The 22,334-nt window shown below is 47.4% G+C and overlaps 1 protein-coding gene across 2 annotated transcripts in view; it reads right to left on the bottom strand.

Moving 5' to 3' along the window:
• Positions 1-22,334, bottom strand: part of LOC137384203 (ras-related protein Rab-37-like) — a 277,885-nt gene that overhangs the window by 33,750 nt on the left and 221,801 nt on the right. For both annotated transcript variants that reach the window (XM_068057862.1, XM_068057861.1), the window contains exons 4-5: positions 19,149-19,215; positions 16,977-17,029 (exon numbers count right to left, since the gene is read on the bottom strand). In XM_068057862.1, coding sequence (XP_067913963.1) covers positions 16,977-17,029; positions 19,149-19,215 — 120 coding nt within the window. The remainder of the gene's footprint in view (positions 1-16,976; positions 17,030-19,148; positions 19,216-22,334) is intronic.

Genomic DNA, 22,334 nt, shown 5'->3' on the forward strand with positions numbered 1-22,334 from the left:
TCCTTAAAGAGAAACACTACACGTTCTTCAGGCAGAGGAAAGCTCAAGAGTCAACGTGAGCATGGAGTGGGTTTTGCAGTAAAAACACACTACTTGCGATGATTGAATGCCCCACAGAAGGCTGAGAAAGATATCTACTCATTGCTTGTCAACAAGCATGAGCCCAGTTAATCTCATGTGCATTAATGCCCTGACACTCACCTCCACCCCAGATGTCAAGGATCAGCTCTGAGACATTTGACTCTGCCATCAGCAGAATTCCCAGCACCGAGGGACTTCTAGGGGACTTCAGCACAAGCGTGGGTACCAACTACACAGCTTGGCCACCGTGCAAAGGGCACGAGGGAAAAGCAATATGAATGAAAATGGACAGAAATTGGTGGAGTTATGCTGTTACCATGGATTCTGACTGGCAAACAGCTACTTTCAGACCAAGCCGTGGCACAAGGAGTCCGGCAACATCCGAGCTCATGCCACTGGCACCGGCTAGACCTTATCATCAACAGACATTCCACCCTCATCACCCGTAGCTAACACAGCGCTGACTGTGACAGTGACCACTCCCTAGTGTGTAGCAAGGTCAAGCTTCAGCCAAGGAAGCTACACCACTCCCGGAAGAAATTGTCCAGGGATCAACACTTGCTGTACCACTGACCCAGAAAGGACCCAGAAGCTGATCAACATCCTCGATCAGGCTCTTTCGAACAACAACACCCAAGGCCCAAGAGGGGTGTCAAAGTGGGATCACATGCATATGACTGTCTATAACTCTGCACTCACTGCATACGGAAAAAGAGATCAGAGGAATGCTGACTTGTTTGAGGCTTATTGGACTGAAATGGAGTCAGTTACTGCAACCAAGAGGAGAGCCCTCATGAATTACAAGCAAGTCCCCAGCAAACAAAACCTGGATGCTCTCAGAGCTGCCAGAAACAAGTCTCAGCAGACTGCTCGGCACTGCACCAATCAATACTGTTGAAACTCTGCAACAACATACAATCTGCTGCTGAATCCGGGGATGATAGCGGGATGTGTGAAGGAATTAAGACAGCAACGGGCCCAGCAGAAACCAAATCAGCGCTCTTGAAGATAGACAGCGGCGATCACCACTGAACCTAGCAAGCAGATGGAAAGGTGGGTGGAGCATTACCTCAAACTCTTCGCAATGGAGAACTCTGTCACTGAAGTAGCTCTCAGTGCTATTCCAGACTTCCCTGTTATGGAGGAGTGGACAACGAGCTCACCATAGTAGAGCTCAACAAGGCCATTGACCATCTCGCTAATGGTAAAGCCCTAGGAAATGATGGCATTCCACCTGGAATCATCAAAAGTGGAAAACTGACATTGCTGCAGCATCTCCATGAACTCTTGTGGTTCTGTTGGAAGGAAAGATCTGCGCCTCAAGACATGCGTGATGAAAACATAGTCACCTTGTACAAAAATAAGGATGATCGTAGTGACTGCAACAATTACCCAGGCATCTTCTTGCTATGTGTTGTGGGGAAGCATTTGCTCACGTTGCTCTGATCAGATTGCAGACCCTGGCATCACACATCTATCCTGAGTCTCAGTGCAGCTTCAGAACTGGCAGATCGACAGTCGACATGATATTCTCACTTTGACAGTTACAGGAGAAGTGCTGCAAACAGCACAGACCATTCTCTATTGCCTTCATAGACCTCGCCAAGGCCTTTGATCTCGTTAGCAGAGACGGACTCTTCAATCTACTGCGGAAAATAGGCTTTCCTCCTGGACTCTTAGGTGTCATTTCTTCTTTCCACAAGAACATGCACAGTTCAATATTCCAGTGTATAGAATCTTCAGGCGTGACAGGAGAGGGGGTAAAAGAGGAGGTGGTATTACACTATGGGTAGAACTTAAAAATAAAAAGAGGGCAATCACTTGGCTGGGAGTTAACTACAGGCCCCCAAACAGTCAGGGAGAGATAGAGGAGCAGAAATGTAAGCAAATCTCAGAGAGGTGTAAAAATAATAGGGTAATAATAGTAGAGGATTTCAACTTCCCCAATATGAACTGGGATAGTCTTAGTGCAAAAGGCTTAAAGGGGGCAGAATTCTTAAAATGTATACAGGAGAGCTTTTTGAGCCAGTACATAGAAAGTCCTACAAGAGAAGGGGCGGTACTGGACCTAATCCGAGGGAATGAAGCCAGACAAGTGGTAGAAGTGTCAGTGGGGGAGTATTTCAGGGATAGTGACCGTAACTCTGTAAGATTTAAGTTAGTTATGGAAAAGGACAAAAATGGACTGGAAATAAAGGTACTGAATTGGGAGAAGGCCGATTTCAATATGATAAAACAGGATCTGGCCAAAGTGGACTGGGAGCAGCTACTTGTAGGAAAGTCTACATCAGACCAGTGGGAGTCATTCAAAGAGGAAATAGTGAGAGATCAGAGCCAACATGTTCCCGTAAAGGTGAAGGGTAGGACCAACAAGTCCAGGGAATTCTGGATGTCAAGGGATATAGAGAATTGGATCAGGAAAAAAAAGGAGGCTTATGGCAGATTCAGAGGGCTGAAAACAGCGGAGGCCCTAGAGGAGAATAGAAAGTGTAGGGCAGTGCTTAAAAAAGTAATTAGGAGAGTGAAGAGGGGACATGAAAAAACACTGGCGGGCAAGATAAAGGAAAATTCCAAGGCATTTAATAAGTATATTAAGGGCAAGAGGATAACCAGGGAAAGAGTAGGGCCCATTAGGGACCAAAGTGGCAATCTGTGTGTGGAGCTGGAGGACATAGGTGAGGTTTTAAATGATTAATTTTCATCTGTGTTCACTATGGAGAAGGACGATGTAGGTGTAGAGATCAGGGAGGGGGATTGTGATATACTTGAACATATTAGCATTGAAAGGGAAGATGTATTAGCTGTTTTAGTGGGCTTAAAAGTGGATAAATCCCCAGGACCAGATGAGATGTATCCCAGGCTGTTATGTGAGGCAAGGGAGGAGATAGCAGGGGCTCTGACACAAATTTTCAAATCCTCTCTGGCCACTGGACAAGTACCAAAGGTTTGGAGGACAGCGAATGTGGTGCCGTTATTCAAGAAGGGCAGCAGGGATAAACCAGGTAATTACAGGACGGTGAGTCTAACATCAGTGGTTGGGAAACTATTGGAAAAAGTTCTGAGGGACAGGATTAATCTCCACTTAAAGAGGCAGGGATTAATCAGGGATAGTCAGCATGGCTTTGTCAGGGTGAGATCGTGTCTAACTAACTTCACTGAATTTTTCAAGGAGGTAACCCGATGTGTACATGAGGGTAAAGCAGTTGATATAGTCTGCATGTACTTCAGTAAGGCTTTTGATAAGGTCCCGCATGGGAGATTGGTTAAAAAGGTAAGAGCCCATGGGATCCAGGGTAATTTGGATCCAAAATTGGCTTAGTGGCAGGAGACAGAGGGTGATGGTTGAGGGCTGTTTTTGCGATTGGAAGCCTGTGACCAGTGGTGTACCACAGGGATTGTTGCTGGGACCCTTGCTGTTTGCCGTGTACATTAACGATTTCGACATGAATATAGGAGGTATGATCAGTAAATTCACAGATGACACGAAAATTGATGGTGTCGTAAACAGTGAGGAGGAAAGCCTTAGATTACAGAATGATATAGATGGGCTGATAAGATGGGTGGAGCAGTGGCAAATGGAATTTAATCCTGAGAAGGGTGACGTGATGCATTTTGGGGGGACTAACAAGGCAAGGGAATATACAATGGATGGTAGGACCCTAGGAAGTACAGAGGGTGAGAGGGAGCTTGGTGTACTTGTCCATAGATCACTTAAGGCAGCAGCACAGGTAGATAAGGTGGTTAGGAAGGCATATGGGATACTTGCCTTTATTAGCCGAGGCATAGAATATAAGAGCAGGGAAGTTATGATGGAGCTGTATAAAACGCTAGTTCGGTCACAGCTGGAGTACTGTGTACAGTTCTGGTCACCACACTATAGGAAGGATGTGATTGCAATGGAGAGGGTGCAGAGGAGATTCACCAGGATGTTGCCTGGGCTGGTGCATTTCAGCTATGAAGAGAGACTGGAGAGGGTAGGGTTGTTTTCCTTAGAGCAGAGAAGGCTGAGGGGGTATTAAGGTATACAAAATTATGAGGGGCATTGATAGGTTAGATAGGAAGAAACTTTTTCCCTTAGCGGAGGGGTCAATAACCAGGGGGCATTGATTTAAGGTAAGGGGCAGGAGGTTTAGAGGGGATTTGAGGAAAAAGTCTTTCACCCAGATGGTGGTTGGAATCTGGAACGCACTGCCTGAAAGGGTGGTAGAGGCAGGAACCCTCACAACATTTAAGAAGTATTTAGATGAGCACTTGAAACGCCATAGCATACAAGGCTACAGGCCAAGTGCTGGAAAATGGGATTAGAATAGTTAGGTGCTTGATGGCCGGCACAGGCTGAAGGGCCAGTTTCTGTGCTGTGTAACTCTATGACTCTAGTTCCGTCAGTTACAATGCAGCAACATCAGATGCGTTCAGGATCAGCAGCGGGGTAAAGCAGAGCCGCGTCCTGGTGCCATATCCTCTGCATATTCTTCTTCATATGCTATTGTACACTTTTGGCGACTCAAATGAGGGTGTCTACCTGCGTACCAGAGCTGACGGCAAGCTATTCAACTTGGCAAGGCTGCGCACCAAGACCAAAGTGTGTAAAGTCCTAGTCTGCACGTTGCTGTTTGCTGATGACGCTGCACTGACATCCCATAATGAAGTTCGCTTGCAGCAGCTTGTAGATCAGTTCTCCTGAGCCTGCAAGGAGTTAGGACTGACAATCAGTGTCAGGAAGACCAAAGTTATGGGCCAAGACGTAAAAAGTACATCTTCCATCAACATTGACAACCTCCCTTTGGAGGTCGTCGACAACTTCACATACCTTTGATCAATAATCACCAGCAACCTGTCACTTGATGCTGATCAGCACCAGGATTGCCAAGGCTGCAGCTGTGATGTCAAAGTTGAGAAGACGAGTGTGGATCAACAGCAAACTAACCGAAACCTCAAAGCTCCGCGTGTACCAGGTTTGTGCTCTCAGCACCTTCCTTTATGGTAGCGAAGCACGGACAACTTATGCAAGCCACGAAAAGGGGCTGAACAGTTTCCACCTCCGCTGCCTCAGGCAGATATTGGGCATCTCCTAGCAGGACAGAATGCCAAATATGGAAGTACACCAGTGTGCCGGGATCCCCAGCATGTCTGCCCTCTTGAGTCAGCGGCGACTCTGTTGGCTGGGACATGTGAGCCGAATGGATGACGGGTACATCCCCAAAGACGTGCTCTATGGCGAGCTTGTTATTGGCACGAGACCAACAGGGTGCCCATGTCTGTGATACAAGGATGTCTGCAAGTGAGATCTCAAGTTGATCGGGATCGGAGTCGATACATGAGAAGCCCTTGCTACTGACTGGAGTGCCTGGAAACAAGCAGTCAGGAAGGGAGTGGAAACAGCAGAGGACAAAAGAAACGACCAGTTCGAGGAAGAGAGAGCCTGGCGGTAGGAGAAAACATCAGTTGACCTTAGGCCAACGCTATTCATCTGTGCCAGCTGAAGAAGGGATTGCCACTCACAAATCGGCCTTGACAGCCACAACAGATGATGTTCAATCCAGAAGTGGGATTCACCCCGGACGCAGTCCATTGTCTCCTGAGACAGCCACATGTCTATTGTCTACTGCCTACTGTCAGTTTTTCTCTGATAATGTTCCTGTAAGGTACCTTGGGACTTTTTCCTATATAGTTCCATTGGCACAGTGGTGCAGTGGTTAGCACCGCAACCTCACAGCTCCAGTGACCCGGGTTCAATTCTGGGTGCTGCCTGTGTGGAGTTTGCAAGTTCTCTCTGTGTCTGCGTGGGTTTCCTCCGGGTGCTCTGGTTTCCTCCCACATGCCAAAGACTTGCTGGTTGATAGGTTAATTGGCCATTATAAATTGCCCCTAGTATAGGTAGGTGTTAGGGAAATATAGGGACAGGTGGGGACGTGGTAGGAATATGGAATTAGTGTAGGATTAGTATAAATGGGTGGTTGATGGTCGGCACAGACTCGGTGGGCCGAAGGGCCTGTTTCAGTGCTGTAAAACTAAACTATTGTTTTTGTGATCATGTGTTCTGGTGCTGAGGAGGTGAGAATGACCAAGAACCACACTGTTTCTTGGCCTATGGGACTTGACAGTGAAACCCACACACTTGGCTCCTGGTCAGCAATCTTGCAAACTCCACTTCAATCTGGGCTTAGTCCGACAATGAGGGTAACACTCACCCACAGCCGGAGTCCAGGCGACTCCAAGCTCAGCGTGCCAATATGATATTGGCTTCAGGCAATTAGGAGACTGAGTGAGACCGGCAGAGTTTAAAAGTGCAGCGGCAGCGGGAAGGAGCGAGACTGAGTGAGACCGGCAGAGTTTAAAAGTGCAGCGGCAGCAGGAAGGAGCGAGACTGAGTGAGACCGGCAGAGTTTAAGAGTGCAGCGGCAGCGGCAGCGGGAAGGAGCGAGACTGAGTGAGGGAGGTAGAGAGAAAGCAGGGAATTATAGACCAGTCAGCCTGATGTTGGCAGTGGGGAAAATTCTAGAGTCCATTATCAAAGATTTTATAGCAGAGCACTTGGAGAACAGTGGTAGAATCGGGCAGAATCAGCATGGATTTACAAAAGGGAAATCATGCTTGACAAATCTACTAGAATTCTTCGAGGATGTAACTAGTAGAGTTGATGAGGGGGAGCCAGTGGATGTGGTTTATTTGGACTTTCAGAAGGCTTTCAACAAAGTCCCACATAAGAGATTAGCAGGTAAAATTAAAGTGCATGGGATCGGTGGTAGTGTATTGGATGGATAGAAAATTGGTTGGCGGACAGGAAACAAAGAGTAGGGATAAATAGGTCTTTTTCCGAATGGCAGGCAGTGACTAGAGGGGGACTGCAGGGATCGGTGCTAGGACCGCAGCTATTCACAATATATATTAATGATTTAGATGAGGGAACTAAATGTAATATCTCCAAATTGGCAGATGACACAAAACTGGGTGGGAGGGTGAGTTGTGAGGAGGATGCAGAGAGGCTTCAGGGTGATTTGGACAAGTTGAGTGAGTGGGCTAATGCATGGCAGATGCAGTATAATGTGGATAAATGTGAGGTTATCCACTTTGGTAGCAAATACAGGAAGGCAGATTATTATCTGAACGGCTATAAACTGAGAGAGGGGAAGATGCAGCGAGACCTGGGGGTTCTCATACACCAGTCACTGATGGTATGCATGCAGGTGCAACAGGAGGTAAAAAAGGCAAATGGTATGTTAGTCTTCATAGCGAGAGGATTTGAGTACAGGAGCAGGGATGTCTTGCTGCAATTATACAGGGTCTTGGTGAGGCCACACCTGGAATATTGTGTGCAGTTTTGGTCTCCTTATCTGAGGAAGAATGTTCTTGCTATAGAGAAAGTGCAGCGAAGGTTTATCAGACTGATTCCTGGGATGGTGGGACTGACGCATGAGGAGAGATTGAGTCGGTTAGGATTATATTCGCTGGAATTCAGAAGAGTAAGGGGGGATCTCATAGAAACCTATAAAATTCTAATAGGGTAAAATTGACAGGGTAGATGCAGGGAGGATGCTCCCTATGGTGGGGGAGTCCAGAACCAGGGGTCATAGTCTAAGGATACAGGTAAACATTTCAGGACTGAGATGAGGAGAAATTTCTTTACCCAGAGAGTGGTGAGCCTGTGGAATTTGTTACCACAGAAAGCAGTTGAGGCCAAAACATTGTATGTTTTCACGAAGGAGTTAGATATAGCTCTTGGGGTGAAAGGGATCAAAGGGTATGGGGCGAAAGCGGGAACAGGCGACTAAGTTGGATGATCAGCCATGATCATAATGAATGGCGGAGCAGGCTCGAAGGGCTGAATGGCCTACTACTGCTCCTATTTTCTATGTTTCTATGTTTAAGGGACATCCTTCAGCTCTATGTCAACAGGAATTGTCCACGCTGGGTTGCAAGGAAAAGGCCAATCACCCTATCGCAACCAGTTGGGCAGGCATGTGCGGTGGATCCTGCAACTGTAACTGGGCAGGAGAAGGAGGAGGAGGAGGAAGTATTTTGTTGGTTTAAACTTGGCTGAGCCATACTCCATTTACCATTTTTCAGTCTTTTTTTAACCCTTTGTGTCCTGTGCTGGTCCTATCTCTCTCACTGTCCCCCTCTTCCCCCCTCTTTCTCTTTCTGTCCCCCCCTCTCTCTCTCTCTTTTTGTCCCACTCTCTCTCCCTCTAACCCCCCCTCTCTCTCTGTACCGCCCCTCCCTCTCTCTCTGTCCCCCCCATTCCCCCCTCTCTCTCTCTGTCCCTCCTCTCTCTGTCTCCACTCTCTCTATCTCCATTCTCTCTCTGTCCCCCCTCTCTCTGCCCCCTTTCTCTCTGTCTGTCCCCCCTCTCTCTCTGACCCCCCTCTCTCTCTCTGACCCCTGTTCTCTCTGTCTTCCCTCTCTCTCTTTGGCTCCCTCTCTCTCTTGGTCCCCCCTCTCTGTCTCTCTCTGCCCCCACTCTTTCTCTTTCTGTCCCCCCCTCTCTCTCTCTCTTTTTGTCCCACTCTCTCTCCCTCTAACCCCCCTCTCTCTCTGTACCGCCCCTCCCTCTCTCTCTGTCCCCCCCCCCCCATTCCCCCCTCTCTCTCTCTGTCCCTGCTCTCTCTGTCTCCACTCTCTCTATCTCCATTCTCTCTCTGTCCCCCCTCTCTCTGCCCCCTTTCTCTCCGTCTGTCCCCCCTCTCTCTCTGACCCCCCTCTCTCTCTCTGACCCCTGTTCTCTCTGTCTTCCCTCTCTCTCTTTGGCTCCCTCTCTCTCTTGGTCCCCCCTCTCTGTCTCTCTCTGCCTCCACCCTTTCTCTATCTGTCCCCCTCTCTCTCTCTCTCTTTGCCCCCCCCCTCTCTCTCTGTCTTCCCTCTCTTTCTATGCCCTCTCTCTCTCTGTCCCCCTCTCTGACAGTTACAGGGAGTGGAGCACTCAGCGCAGCAGCTTTGTAGTTTGACAGTTTTTTTAAAAAATCACGCTGTCAGTTCCACAGCTGACATTGGGAACAGTGCTTTCCCAACATCGGACAGATTTGGAGTTTTCCGGTGGGTTCAGATTTTTTTTTTGAAAAGTCCGCTGGAAAATCCCAAATCTGTCCTAAGTTGGGAAAGTGCTATTCCTGATGACAGCTGCGAAACTGACAGTGCAACGTTTTAAAAAGCCTGTCTGAAAGAAGAAGATAATGGGAAATTTCTCATCTCTGAAATACATCCGCGGGCCAGATGGAAACCTTTGACGGCTCAGATCCTGGTCTCTGGGCCGGATCTAGGACAACCCTGGTCTAGTGGGAGCTTTACTCTGATTCTAACCCTGTGCTGTACCTGTCCTGGGAGTGTTTGATGGGACAGTGTAGAGGGAGCTTTACTCTGTATCTAACCCCATTTTTTTTTCTTTTTTCTTTCTTTTTCTTTCTTTATTTTTTCTTTTTTTCTGCCAACCCCAGTGCTCTACCTGTCCTGGCAGTGTTTGATGGGGACAGTGTAGAGGGAGCTTTACTCTGTATCTAACCCCATTTAAAAAAAAAAAAATTTCTGGATGTTTATGTAAGAGCTGGAAAAAGGCTTAGTAATGGTGGTGCACTGGAGGGTCAGTTTGGGCCTGTTCAAGGTCTGTAATACTATCCAGCCCACCAGGGGGAGACATCAACAAAAACCTGGCATTTCATGATTCTTTGGCCTCCTTATCTCGAGAGACAATGGATACGCGCCTGGAGGTGGTCAGTGGTGTGTGGAGCAGCGCCTGGAGTGGCTATAAAGGCCAATTCTAGAGTGACAGGCTCTTCCACAGGGGCTGCAGAGAAATTTGTTTGTCGGGGCTGTTACACAGTTGGCTCTCCCCTTGCGCCTCTATCTTTTTTCCTGCCAACTACGAAGTCTCTTCGACTCGCCACACTTTAGCCCCGTCTTTATGGCTGCCCGCCAGCTCTGGCGAACGCTGGCAACTGACTCCCACGACTTGTGATCAATGTCACAGGATTTCATGTCGCGTTTGCAGACGTCTTTAAAGCGGAGACATGGACGGCCGGTGGGTCTGATACCAGTGGCGAGCTCGCTGTACAATGTGTCTTTGGGGATCCTGCCATCTTCCATGCGGCTCACATGGCCAAGCCATCTCAAGCGCCGCTGACTCAGTAGTGTGTATAAGTTGGGGATGTTGGCCGCCTCGAAGACTTCTGTGTTGGAGATACGGTCCTGCCACCTGATGCCAAGGATTCTCCAGAGGCAGCGGAGATGGAATGAATTGAGACGTCACTCTTGGCTGACATACGTTGTCCAGGCCTCGCTGCCATAGAGCAAGGTACTGAGGACACAGGCCTGATACACTCGGACTTCTGTGTTCCGTGTCAATGCGCCATTTTCCCACACTCTCTTGGCCAGTCTGGACATAGCAGTGGAAGCCTTTCCCATGCGCTTGTTGATTTCTGCATCTAGAGACAGGTTACTGGTGATAGTTGAGCCTAGGTAGGTGAACTCTTGAACCACTTCCAGAGCGTGGTCGCCAATATTGATGGATGGAGCATTTCTGACGTCCTGCCCCATGATGTTCGTTTTCTTGAGGCTGATGGTTAGGCCAAATTCATTGCAGGCAGCCGCAAACCTGTCGATGAGACTCTGCAGGCACTCTTCAGTGTGAAGCAGCATCGTCAGCAAAGCGGAGCTCCCTGATGAGGACTTTCTGTACTTTGGACTTCGCTCTTAGACGGGCAAGGTTGAACAACCTGCCCCCTGATCTTGTGTGGAGGAAAATTCCTTCTTCAGAGGACTTGAACGCATGTGAAAGCAGCAGGGAGAAGAAAATCCCAAAAAGTGTGGGTGCGAGAACACAGCTCTGTTTCACGCCACTCAGGATAGGAAAGGGCTCTGATGAGGAGCCACCATGTTGAATTGTGCCTTTCATATTGTCATGGAATGAGGTGATGATACTTAGTAGCTTTGGTGGGCATCCAATCTTTTCTAGTAGTCTGAAGAGGCCACGTCTGCTGACGAGGTCAAAGGCTTTGGTGAGATCAATGAAAGCAATGTAGAGGGGCATCTGTTGTTCGTGGCATTTCTCCTGTATTTGACGAAGGGAGAACAGCATGTCAATGGTCGATCTCTCTGCTCGAAAGCCACACTGTGCCTCAGGGTAGACGCGCTTGGCCAGCTTCTAGAGCCTGTTTAGAGCTACTCGAGCAAAGACTTTCCCCACGATGCTGAGCAGGGAGATTCCACGGTAGTTGTTGCAGTCACCGCGGTCACCTTTGTTTTTATAGAGTGTTATGATATTGGCATCGCGCATGTCCTGAGGTACTGCTCCCTCGTCCCAGCACAGGCATAGCAGTTCATGTAGTGCTGAGAGTATCGCAGGCTTGGCACTCTTGATTATTTCAGGGGTAATGCTGTCCTTCCCAGGGGCTTTTCCGCTGGCTAGAGAATCAATGGCATCACTGAGTTCCGATTTGGTTGGCTGTATGTCCAGCTCATCCATGACTGGTAGAGGCTGGGCTGCATTGAGGGCAGTCTCAGTGACAACATTCTCCCTGGAGTACAGTTCTAGGTAGTGCTCAACCCAGCGGTCCATTTGTTTGCGTTGGTCAGTGATTATGTCCCCTGATTTAGATTTGAGGGGCATTTCATATTACACCTTTAACACCATAAAACATCCCAAACCTCATTGCAGGAGCATAACCAGAAAGAGGTTCAACACATTGATGGCACAGTGTATACCCGTGCTATACCTGTCCTGGGAGTGTTTGATGTGACAGTCTAGAGGGAGCTTTACTCTGTATCTAACCCCATGCTGTACCTGAACTGAGAGTGTTTGATGGGGACAGTGTAGAGGGAGCTTTACTCTGTATCTAACCCCGTGCTGTACTTGAACTGGGAGTGTTTGATGGGGACAGTGTCGAGGGAGCTTTACTCTGTATCTAACCCCGTGCTGTACCTGAACTGGGAGTGTTTGATGGGGACAGTGGAGAGGGAGCTTTACTCTGTATCTAACCCTGTGCTGTACCTGAACTGAGAGTGTTTGATGGGGACAGTGTAGAGGGAGCTTTACTCTGTATCTAACCCCGTGCTGTACTTGAACTGGGAGTGTTTGATGGGGACAGTGTAGAGGGAGCTTTACTCTGTATCTAACCCTGTGCTGTACCTGAACTGGGAGTGTTTGATGGGGACAGTGTAGAGGGGGCTTTACTCTGTATCTAACCCTGTGCTGTACCTGAACTGGGAGTGTTTGGTGGGACAGTGTAGAAAGAGATTTATTCTGTATCTAACCCATGCTGTACCTGAACTGGGAGTGTTTGATGGGGACAGTGTAGAGGGGGCTTTACTCTGTATCTAACCCTGTGCTGTACCTGAACTGGGAGTGTTTGATGGGGACAGTGTAGAAAGAGATTTATTCTGTATCTAACCCATGCTGTACCTGAACTGGGAGTGTTTGATGGGGACAGTGTAGAGGGGGCTTTACTCTGTATCTAACCTGTGCTGTTCCTGTCCTGGGAGTATTTGATGGGACAGTGTAGAATTGAGGAGAATCAGATAATCGCACAGAAACTTTCCATTTGGTCCATGTTAGCGTTTATGCTTCACATGAGCCTCCTCCCACCCCTCTTCATCTCACCTTATCAGCATAACCTTCTATTCTTTTCTCCCTCATGTGTTTATCCAGCTTCCTCTTAAATGCATCTATATTATTCACCTCAACTACCAGGTGGTAGTTATGGTAGGAGCAAGTTCCACATTCTTACCACTCTCTGAGAAAAGAAGTTTCTCCTGAATTCCCTATTAGATTTATTAGTGGCTATCATATTTATTGTCCCTTGTTTCAGACACCCCCCCTCCCCCACCCCCTGCTCTCCTTCGACAGCATCTTCCAAACCCATGACCTCTACCACCATAAGGACAAGGGCAGTAGATGCGTGGAAACACCACCACCTGCAAGTTCCCCCGCAAGACACACACCATCCTGACTTGGGAACTATATCACTGTTCCTTCACTATCGCTGGGTCAAAATCCTGGATCGCTCTTTGTAACAGCACTGTTGGTGTACTCACACCCCAAGGTCTGCAGTGGTTCAAGAAGGCGGCTCACCACCACCTTCTCAAGAGCAATTAGGGATGGGCAATAAATGCTGGCCTAGCCAGTGACACCCACATCCCATGAACAAATAAAAAAAAAAGTGGAATTATTTTCTCTACATCTGCCCTATCAACCCCTTTCCTAATCTTAAACAGCTCTAATAGGTCACCTCTAAGTCTTTTCCAGAGAAAAGAGCCCAAGCCTGTTCAATCTGTCCTGATAGGTATAGCCTCTCAGTTCCAATATCGACCTTGTAAATATCCTTTGCACTTTCTCTCGTGCCTCTACCCTTTTTAAAATATGGAGACCAGAACTGTTCACAGTACTCCAAGGGTGATATCTTGTGGTCTTCCCTGTCTGTTTTATATTTGTTCATGGGATGTGGGCTAGGCCAGCATTTATTGCCCATCCCTAATTGCCCTTGAGAAGGTGGTGGTGAGCTAGTGATAATGTCACTTATTAGGAATCCAGAGGACCAAGCTAATGCTCTGGGGACATGGGTTCGAATCCCACCACGGCAGATGGTGAAATTTGAATTCAATTAATAAAATCTGGAATTAAAAGCTAGTCTAATGAAACCATTGCCGATTGTTGTAAAAACCCATTTGGGTTCACTAATGTCCTTTAGGGAAGGAAATCGTTTGTCTTTACCTGCTCTGGCCTGCAGACCCACAGCAATGTGGCTGACTCTTAAATGCTCTCTGAAATGGCCTAGCAAGCCCTCCCAGTCATATCAAACTGCTATTTTAGACCATCCCCTTCCAATATAGGAAAGTTGGAACAGGAGGAGGCCATTGAGCCCCTTGAACCTGTTCTGCCATTCAATTGGATCATGGCTGATCTGTGTCTCAACTCCAACTTCCCACGTTAGTTCCATAGCCCTTCATCCCCTTGTCTAACAAAAATCTATCAATCTCAATTCTGAAATTTTCAATTGACCCCCAACCTCAGCAGTTTTTTGGGGAACAGAATTCCAGATTTCCAAGACCCTTTTCTGTGCAGCAGTGCTTCCTGACATCACCCCTGAACAAGTCTATCTCTAATATAAAGGTTATGCCTCCTTGTTCTCTACTCCAAGACTGCCACGGACGACCAACATTCGATACACAAGCGCCTTTCAATTATTACCCGGACTTTGCCGCTCACAAATCTGGCAGCAACACTCTATTCCCCTTCCCCCATTTCCCCCAGCTTTTTTAAGGTACTGACTTGCCAGGTTAGGTCTTGTGAGCTGGTTGGCTGGGTCCTCACTGGCTGTTAGTGCGTGTCATAAATTCAGGCATGCTTTGGCCCCCATCCCCCAGATTCTCTGAACTTCCGCCCCAACTGTCAAAAATTGTGCTGGATCTAAATCCTGTGGGCCAGAGTTAGATCCTAAACCAGCCCATTGTAGCCTTCCCTTTCCTTGTCCAAGTGGTTGGACTTCACATGTTAAGCTAACCAGAGTGCCAACAGTCTATTTAACCATGGGGTCTTCGGACCAAGCCTGATCCCATACTCCCTTCTGGTGTCCAACACACTTTCCAGCAGGAATAGGATTTTTACCCAATCCCAAGGGCATTGAGACCAACTAAAGCCCTAGCTGAGAGCAGCAGACTCAGTTTTCACAAGCTCCAAGTCTGTAACCAGTGGGTCACGAGGGCAGCCATTTCACAAATCTCTTCCGGTGATAGATTGGGAAAGGGGGAGGTGCAGTGAGACCTGGGTGTCCTTGTGCATCAGTCACTGAAAGCAAGCATTCAGGTGCAGCAAGCGAATGGTATGTTGCCTTCATAACAAGAGGATTTGAGTACAGGAGCAAGGATGTCTTACTATAGTTATACAGGGTCTTGCTGAGACCACATCTGGAGTATTGTGTGCAGTTTTGTTCTCCTTATCTGAGGAAGGATGTTCTTGCCATGGAGGGAGTGCAAAGAAGATTTACTAGGCTGATTCCTGGGATGGCAGGATTGACGTATGAGGAGAGATTGGGTTGACTAGGCCTATATTCGCTAGAGTTTAGAAGAATGAGAGGGAATCTCATAGAAACTTATAAAATTCTAACAGGACTAGACAGGCTAGATGCAGGGAGGATGTTCCAGTGACTGAGAGTCCAGAACCAGGGGTCACAGTCTCAGGATACGGGGTATACCATTTAGAACCAAGATGAGGTGAACCTATGGAATTCTCTACCGCAGAAGGCAGTGGTGGCCAAGTCATTAAATATATTCAAGAAGGAGATAGATATATTTCTTAATGCCAAAGGGATCAAGGGTTATGGAGAAAAAGCGGGAACAGGGTACTGAATTAGACGATCAGCCATGATCTTTTTTGAATGGTGAAGCAGGCCCGAAGAGCCGAATGGCCTACTCCTGCTCCTATTTTCTATGTTTCTATGTACCTCACTGGGTCAGTGCAGCCCATACAGTACACATCCATCCTGATTTTCCTCTCCCCTCTCCCCCTCTGAGGTGCCCCTGTCTCAGACCTGTCTCAGACTCCCTATGCAGCACAAACCAGGAACTGAGCAGAATGAGGCAGGGCCCTACATTCTGCATCCATGATGCTGTGCATACACATTCGGGCACTGAATGCACTGTTCCATGCTGAAATAAGATCCATTTCTTCGTCCTGATGCAGGTTCTTAACTATTTCCTTGAAACTGCCCTGGCCTCACAATGCTGATAGTGATATTCTCTCTGTTTAATGAGCATCCCTACCACTAAGTGCAAGGAATCATATTGCTCTCAGTAACCCACCAGTTAATTAGAAATAAAAACTGAAGTTGCACATCATCTGAAAGAGAAAAGAGAGCTCATGCTGTTATGCAAGCCCCTTCCTGTGTGAGTTCTAACTAAGGGTAACACCCTTCCTGGGTATGTCTAGTGTCAGCCGTGGCTCAATGGGTAGAATGCTTGTGTGTATCTAAAAAAATGTGCCTAATTGGCTGCAAATGCTTTAGTTGCCCTGAGGTTGTGAACGCTGCTGTATAAATGCAAGTTCTTTCTTTCTGAACAACATTACAGCCAGGTAGCCACATGCAATTGGCTTTGTTCAATTGAGATGCTGCCATTGATGTGCCAAGGCCCCAACAGTTCAGTCTGGCAACAAGATTGGAAGGTTGTAGTGAAGAGTGTGAGGTAACTTAGGAAGCAGTGGGACAACACCAAACCTTGATTATAAAAGACTGTAGATTGTAGGAGAAACCAAGACTCGGGGAAGTAAGAGGTTCCAGAGTGTTTAGCTCATGGAGAGAATGGGTCTGAAAGTAAAAGAAAGACTTGAATTTATGTAGCAAATTTTAAAACCTCAGGATATTCAAAAAACATTTTACAGCTCTTTAATGAAGTATATTTTTGAAGTGTAGTCACTGTTGTAATGTAGGAAACACAGCAGCCGATTTGCGCACAGCAAGCTCCCAAAAATAGCCATGTGACAATGACCAGATAATCTGTTTTTAGATGTTGGTTCAGGGATAAATATTGGCCAAGACACCGGGGAGAACCCCATTGCTCTTTGAATAGTACCATGGGATTTTAAATGACCACTTGAGAGGACAAATAGGACTTTGGTTTAATGTCTCTTCCCTCAGTACTACACGAAAGTGCAAGTCTAAGGTTAAGTGCTGGCCTCTGGAGTGGGGATCTGAGTTTAACATATCCAAAAGATGGCACCTCCAACAGTGCAGCACTTCCTCAGTACTGCACTGGAGTGTCAGCCAGGATTATGTGCTCGTGTCTCTGGAGTGGGTCTATGAACCAATAACCTCTGGCTCATGCTGTCACTGAGCTGACACCTAGTTAGAGTAGGTGGTGCCACAATGAGTCTTCAACATAGTGAGAATGAAATGAAATTAGAAGCATCTTACCCTAATGTTGTCAAATGATGACTTGCTCGTGATGTCATACAGCAGCAGCAGTGCTACAAAGAGAGAGGGACAGTTTAAAATCCAAGCAATGCAATGTTCAGAGGCCAACTAACAACTCTTGCACCATAGAGTCATAGAGAGATACAGCACCGAAACAGGCCCTTTGGCCCAACAAGTCTGCACCGACCATCAACCACCCATTTATACTAATCCTATATTAATCCCATTTTTTCCCCTCCCGCATCCCCACCTTCCCTCAATTCTCCTACCACCTACCTACACTCGGGGCAATTTTTACAATGGACAATTTACCTATCAACCCACAAGTCTTTGGCATATGGCAGGAAACTGGAGCACCTGGCAGAAACCCACGCGGTCACAGGGAGAACTTACAAACTCCGCACAGGCAGTACCCAGAACTGAACCTGGGTCGCTGGAGCTGTGAGGCTGCAGTGCTAACCACTGTGCCGCCCCTTGTAACAGTCAGACATTTCCTCCCCTTCCCAGATCTTCAGACCAAGTCTTCACAAGGTTGAGTTGGAATTGCTCTCAAACCTACATTGGCTCCCAGTCCAGCAGCACCTCAAATTAAAAATTCTCACCCATGTTTCCGATCCCTCCATGGCCTCGCCCTATCTCTGTATCCTCCTCCAGCCCAACAACTCTCCAAGGTTGCTGTGTTCATCCAATTCTGGTCCCTTACTCATCCCCAATTTTAATTGTTCCACCATTGGCAGCTGCCCTAAGCTCTGGAATTCCCTCCCTAAATCTCTCCACCTCTCTACCACTTTCCTCCTTTAAGACACTCCTTAAAACCTACCTCTTTGACCAACCTTTTTGTCACCTGTCTCAATATCTCCTCATGTGGCTTGGTGTCAAATTTTGTTTGATAATGCTCCTGTGAAGTGCCTTGAGTGGTGTTACTATGTTAGAGGCACTGTATAAATGCAAGTTGTTGTTGTAGTGACTATTTGGAAGAGTCAGTTTAAATTTTTGTCTTTTTAGGCCATAATCAAGTCAAGGAGCTCAGCTGGGCTGGGTAGGGAGTAGCTGAGCTGTTGCGACTGAGCCAGTTCAAGGTTGCTTCACTGGACTGTGCAGCGTCAGCAGATTTTAACCAGGTCTTCAATAAGGGACCGACAATTGGCTTCAACACCCAGGGTAGTGAGCCGAAAAAATCCGCTAGGGTTCAACTCCTGATCACCCGCCAATGACCACCTTCCAGAAAATGCAGGTGTGAAGGTCAGAATCAAGAAGTGATGCCCTTGACGTCAAATAGCTGATTGGCATGGGCTGTCTATGAGCACACATGGAGAATGGACACAGGTGACGTACCAGAGGGTCAGCAGTGCAGGAGGAGAATGGACATGAGTGATGAAAAAAGGAAGGGGAAAACTGTTCGAATCAAACCTTTCCTCAAACAAATTAAATTTGAATTAGCTGGCATTTCATCCCTGGATTTGCATTCAGTATCCAAAAATTCTTCACTGCCTTTGTGGAAAAGCATGGAGTGGGTTATCAGGGCTTACTGAAAATCCTTGTGGAAGCTTGAAGATGTCTAGGTGCCTGGTTGAAGCAAGGGAAAGTCTGGAGTTATTGTTCAGGGTCTGTAGCGATATGTTGTTCTGGATGGCCTGGAGGTATTGTCCAAGATTTGAGTGAGGAATGGGGAAGAAATTTTGGAGTTATTGCCCAGGGTGGGGTGGAAGCTTGGAACAGTTGCGATGGGCCCATTTGTAGACATGGAACAGTTGCTAAGGGTCTTTGTGGTGGCCTGGAGCGGTTGGCCAGGGCTGGTGTGGAATGGTTGTCAAGGGCCCATGTTTTGGCCTGGAAGAGTTGCTGAGGGCCAATGTGGAGGCCTGGAGCAGTATCCATGTATATATTGTACCAAATCATCATGTTGCATTTACATATTTACTGCCACATTAATACAAGAAAAAGTTAACAAGCTCTCGCTCACTAGTCGACTGTCTGCACACTTGTTTGTTACTTTCTGCTGCTTTCTCCCTCCCCTCAGCTCACATTCCCATCATGTAAATTGCTTAACATGTGAAGTTAGTGGGAGCCCTAGGGACTGGGCCTGACTCAGTGCCAGCAGCGGCAGTGAGAGTTTGGGGCCTGGCCCAGGCTGACTGATTGTCGCTACATTCCCACCTCCAGCATCCCTACCTTGTGCGTCTCTGTAATAGGCGTGAGTGACACTACGGAACCTCTCCTGGCCAGCCGTGTCCCAGATCTGGAAACAGAAACAAAGCAGAGTCGTGTGCCTCTTTATTTAATTTACTTGACACTCAACCAATGCTAAGAATAATAATGAGCAAACGCGTAAGGTCAGGTGAACACACCATCAGCAGGTACTGGGAACTAAACTGAGAGGCAGAGGGATATGAGTCAGTGTAACAGAGCTGGGGAGCTGAGGAATGTGTCACTTTGTGTGACCCTCATGTCAGCTTCCATCCACCCGGACAGTAATGTTACTCGTGCACAGTCTAAATCCTGTTGGATTCCTTCACAAGTATGGACTATAGAAACACATCCACTGACACATGTGTGAACATATTCCAGGTCTAATTGTACTTTTCTTTTAAAGTTGTTCTTGGAGTATGGGTGACACTGGTAAGGCAGTATTTGCTGCCCATCTCTTATTGCCCTAAGGGCATTAACAGTCACCCACATGATCAAGGACTGGAGTCACACATAGGGCCAGACTAGGTGGGGTAACTGGCTTCCAATTCTGAAGGACATTAGTGAGCCAGTTGGTCTGGAATCTAATCCAGGAATTCGGATGTTTTATATATGGAATATCTGGGAGTGAGTTACAGGCTGAAATCTAACAGCAAGTGGTTGATATATAGAATAACATATCTGGGAGTGAGTTATAGGTTTGAACCTTAATTTGAGCAATTTAGATGGTTTATATATAAAATCCAGTTTTCAAATCCCTCCATGGCCTTGCCCCCCGCACCCCCCTCTCCCCGATCGCTGTAACCTCCTCCAACCCTCCGCGATCTCTGTGCACCTCCAATTCTGGCCTTTTACACAATCCTGATTTCCTTCGTTCCACCATTGGCGGCAGTGCCTTCAGCCACTGAGACATTAAGCTCCAGAATTCCCTCCCAAATCTGTTCACCTCCTTCAAGATGCTCCTTAAAACACCTGTTGTAATATCTCCTTGTGAATCTCTGTATCAAATTTTATTTGATCGCACTTGCACCTTGAGATGTTTTGTTAAATCAGCTATATAAATACAGGTTGGTGTGGATGTAGGATCCCCAGGTGTCTACTAGTATTTACAGGGAGTCTCCGAGGAATGTGTCAGTATTTACATGGAGTCTCCGAGGAATGTGTCAGTATTTACAGGGAGTCTCCGAGGAATGTGTCAGTATTTACATGGAGTCTCCGAGGAATGTGTCAGTTTCTACAGGGGCTCTCCAGGGAATGTGTCAATATTTACAGGGAGTCTCCGGGGAATGTGTCAATATTTACAGGGAGTCTCCAGGGAATTGGGCGGCACAGTGGCGCAGTGGTTAGCACCGCAGCCTCACAGCTCCAGGGACCCAGGTTCGATTCTGGGTACTGCCTGTGTGGAGTTTGCAAGTTCTCCCTATGACCGCGTGGGTTTCTGCCGGGTGCTCCGGTTTCCTCCCACAGCCAAAGACTTGCAGGTTGTAGGTAAATTGGCCATTGTAAATTGCCCCTAGTGTAGGTAGGTGGTAGGGAATATGGGATTACTGTAGGGTTAGTGTAAATGGGTGGTTCTTGGTCGGCACAGACTCAGTGGGCCGAAGGGCCTGTTTCAGTGCTGTATCTATAAATACAATAAATAAAGTGTCAGTATTTACAGGGAGTCTCCAGGGAGTGTGCCAATATTTATAGGGAGTCTCAGGGGAGTGTTTCAGAATATTCAGGAATTTCTGGGGAGTGTGCCAATATTTACAGGGAGTCTCAGGGGAATGTGAGAATATTTACAGGGAGTCTCCGGGGGAGTGTGCCAGTATTTACAGGAGGTCTCCGGTGTGTGTGTCAGTATTTACAGGGAGTCTCCGGGGTGTGTGCCAATATTTATAGGGAGTCTCAGGGGAGTGTTTCAGAATATTCAGGAATTTCTGGGGAGTGTGCCAATATTTACAGGGAGTCTCAGGGGAATGTGAGAATATTTACAGGGAGTCTCCGGGGGAGTGTGCCAGTATTTACAGGAGGTCTCCGGTGTGTGTGTCAGTATTTACAGGGAGTCTCCGGGGTGTGTGTCAATATTTACAGGGAGTCTCCGGGGAGTGTGCCAGTATTTACAAGGAGACTCTGGGAAGTGTTCCAGTATTTACAGGGAGACTCCGGGGAGTGTGTCAGTATTTACAGGAGGTCAACGGGGTGTGTGTCAGTATTTACAGGAGGTCTCTGGGGTGTGTGTCAGTATTTACAGAGAGCCTCCGGGGAGTGTGTCAGTATTTACAGGAGGTCTCCGGGGAACGTGCCAATATTTACAGGGAGTCTCCGGGGGAATGTGTCAGTATTTACAGAGTGTCTCCGGGGAGTGTGTCAGTATTTGAAGTGAGTCTCCGGGGAGTGTCAGTGTTTACAGGAGGTCTCAGGGGAGTGTGTCAGTATTTACAGGGAGTCTCTGGGGAATGTGTCAGTATTTACAGGGAGCCTCCGGGGAATGTGTCAGTATTTACAGGGAGCCTCCGGGAAGTGTGTCCATATTTACAAGGGGTCTCCAGGGAATGTCTCAGTACGTACAGGGGATCCTGGGAATGTGTCAGGGGCAAGGAAGGAGTAAAGCCAGGATTGGCATAGGGTGTGGTAGCAATAATGGTTATGTTACTGGGCTAATAATCCAGAGGCCTGGACTAATGATCTGAAAATATGAGTTCACAATCCCACCACGGCAGCTGTGGAAGTTAAATTCAGCTATTTAAATCATCCAGGAATAAAAAGCCAATATCAGTAATGATGATCATGAAACTAATGGATTGTCGTAAAAATCAATCTGGTTCACTAATGCCCTTTAGGGAAGGAAGTCTGCTGTCTATATGTGACTCCAGACTCACAGCAATGTGGTTGACTCTTAAATGACCTAGCAAGCCACTTAGTAGCATTCAAGAAAGCGGCTCACCACACTTTCTCATATGCAGTTAGGGATAGGCTATAAGTGCTGGCCTTGCCAGTGACGCTCACATCCCATGAATGAATAAAAAGAACAGTGGATGGTGCCTGGCAGTGATGCCCCTTGTGGTTGAATAGCCCAACCGCAAAGACAGTGAAATCCCAGGGGTTGTGACGTTCATCCTGGGAACAGCTCCAGGCTGTTTAGAAGCAGCAGCTCTGGTGGAGGACGACTTTCTAATTAGCAGCTCG

Source organism: Heterodontus francisci, chromosome 26 (genome assembly GCF_036365525.1).
Source record: "Heterodontus francisci isolate sHetFra1 chromosome 26, sHetFra1.hap1, whole genome shotgun sequence".
In the NCBI taxonomy this organism is placed as follows: domain Eukaryota; kingdom Metazoa; phylum Chordata; class Chondrichthyes; order Heterodontiformes; family Heterodontidae; genus Heterodontus; species Heterodontus francisci.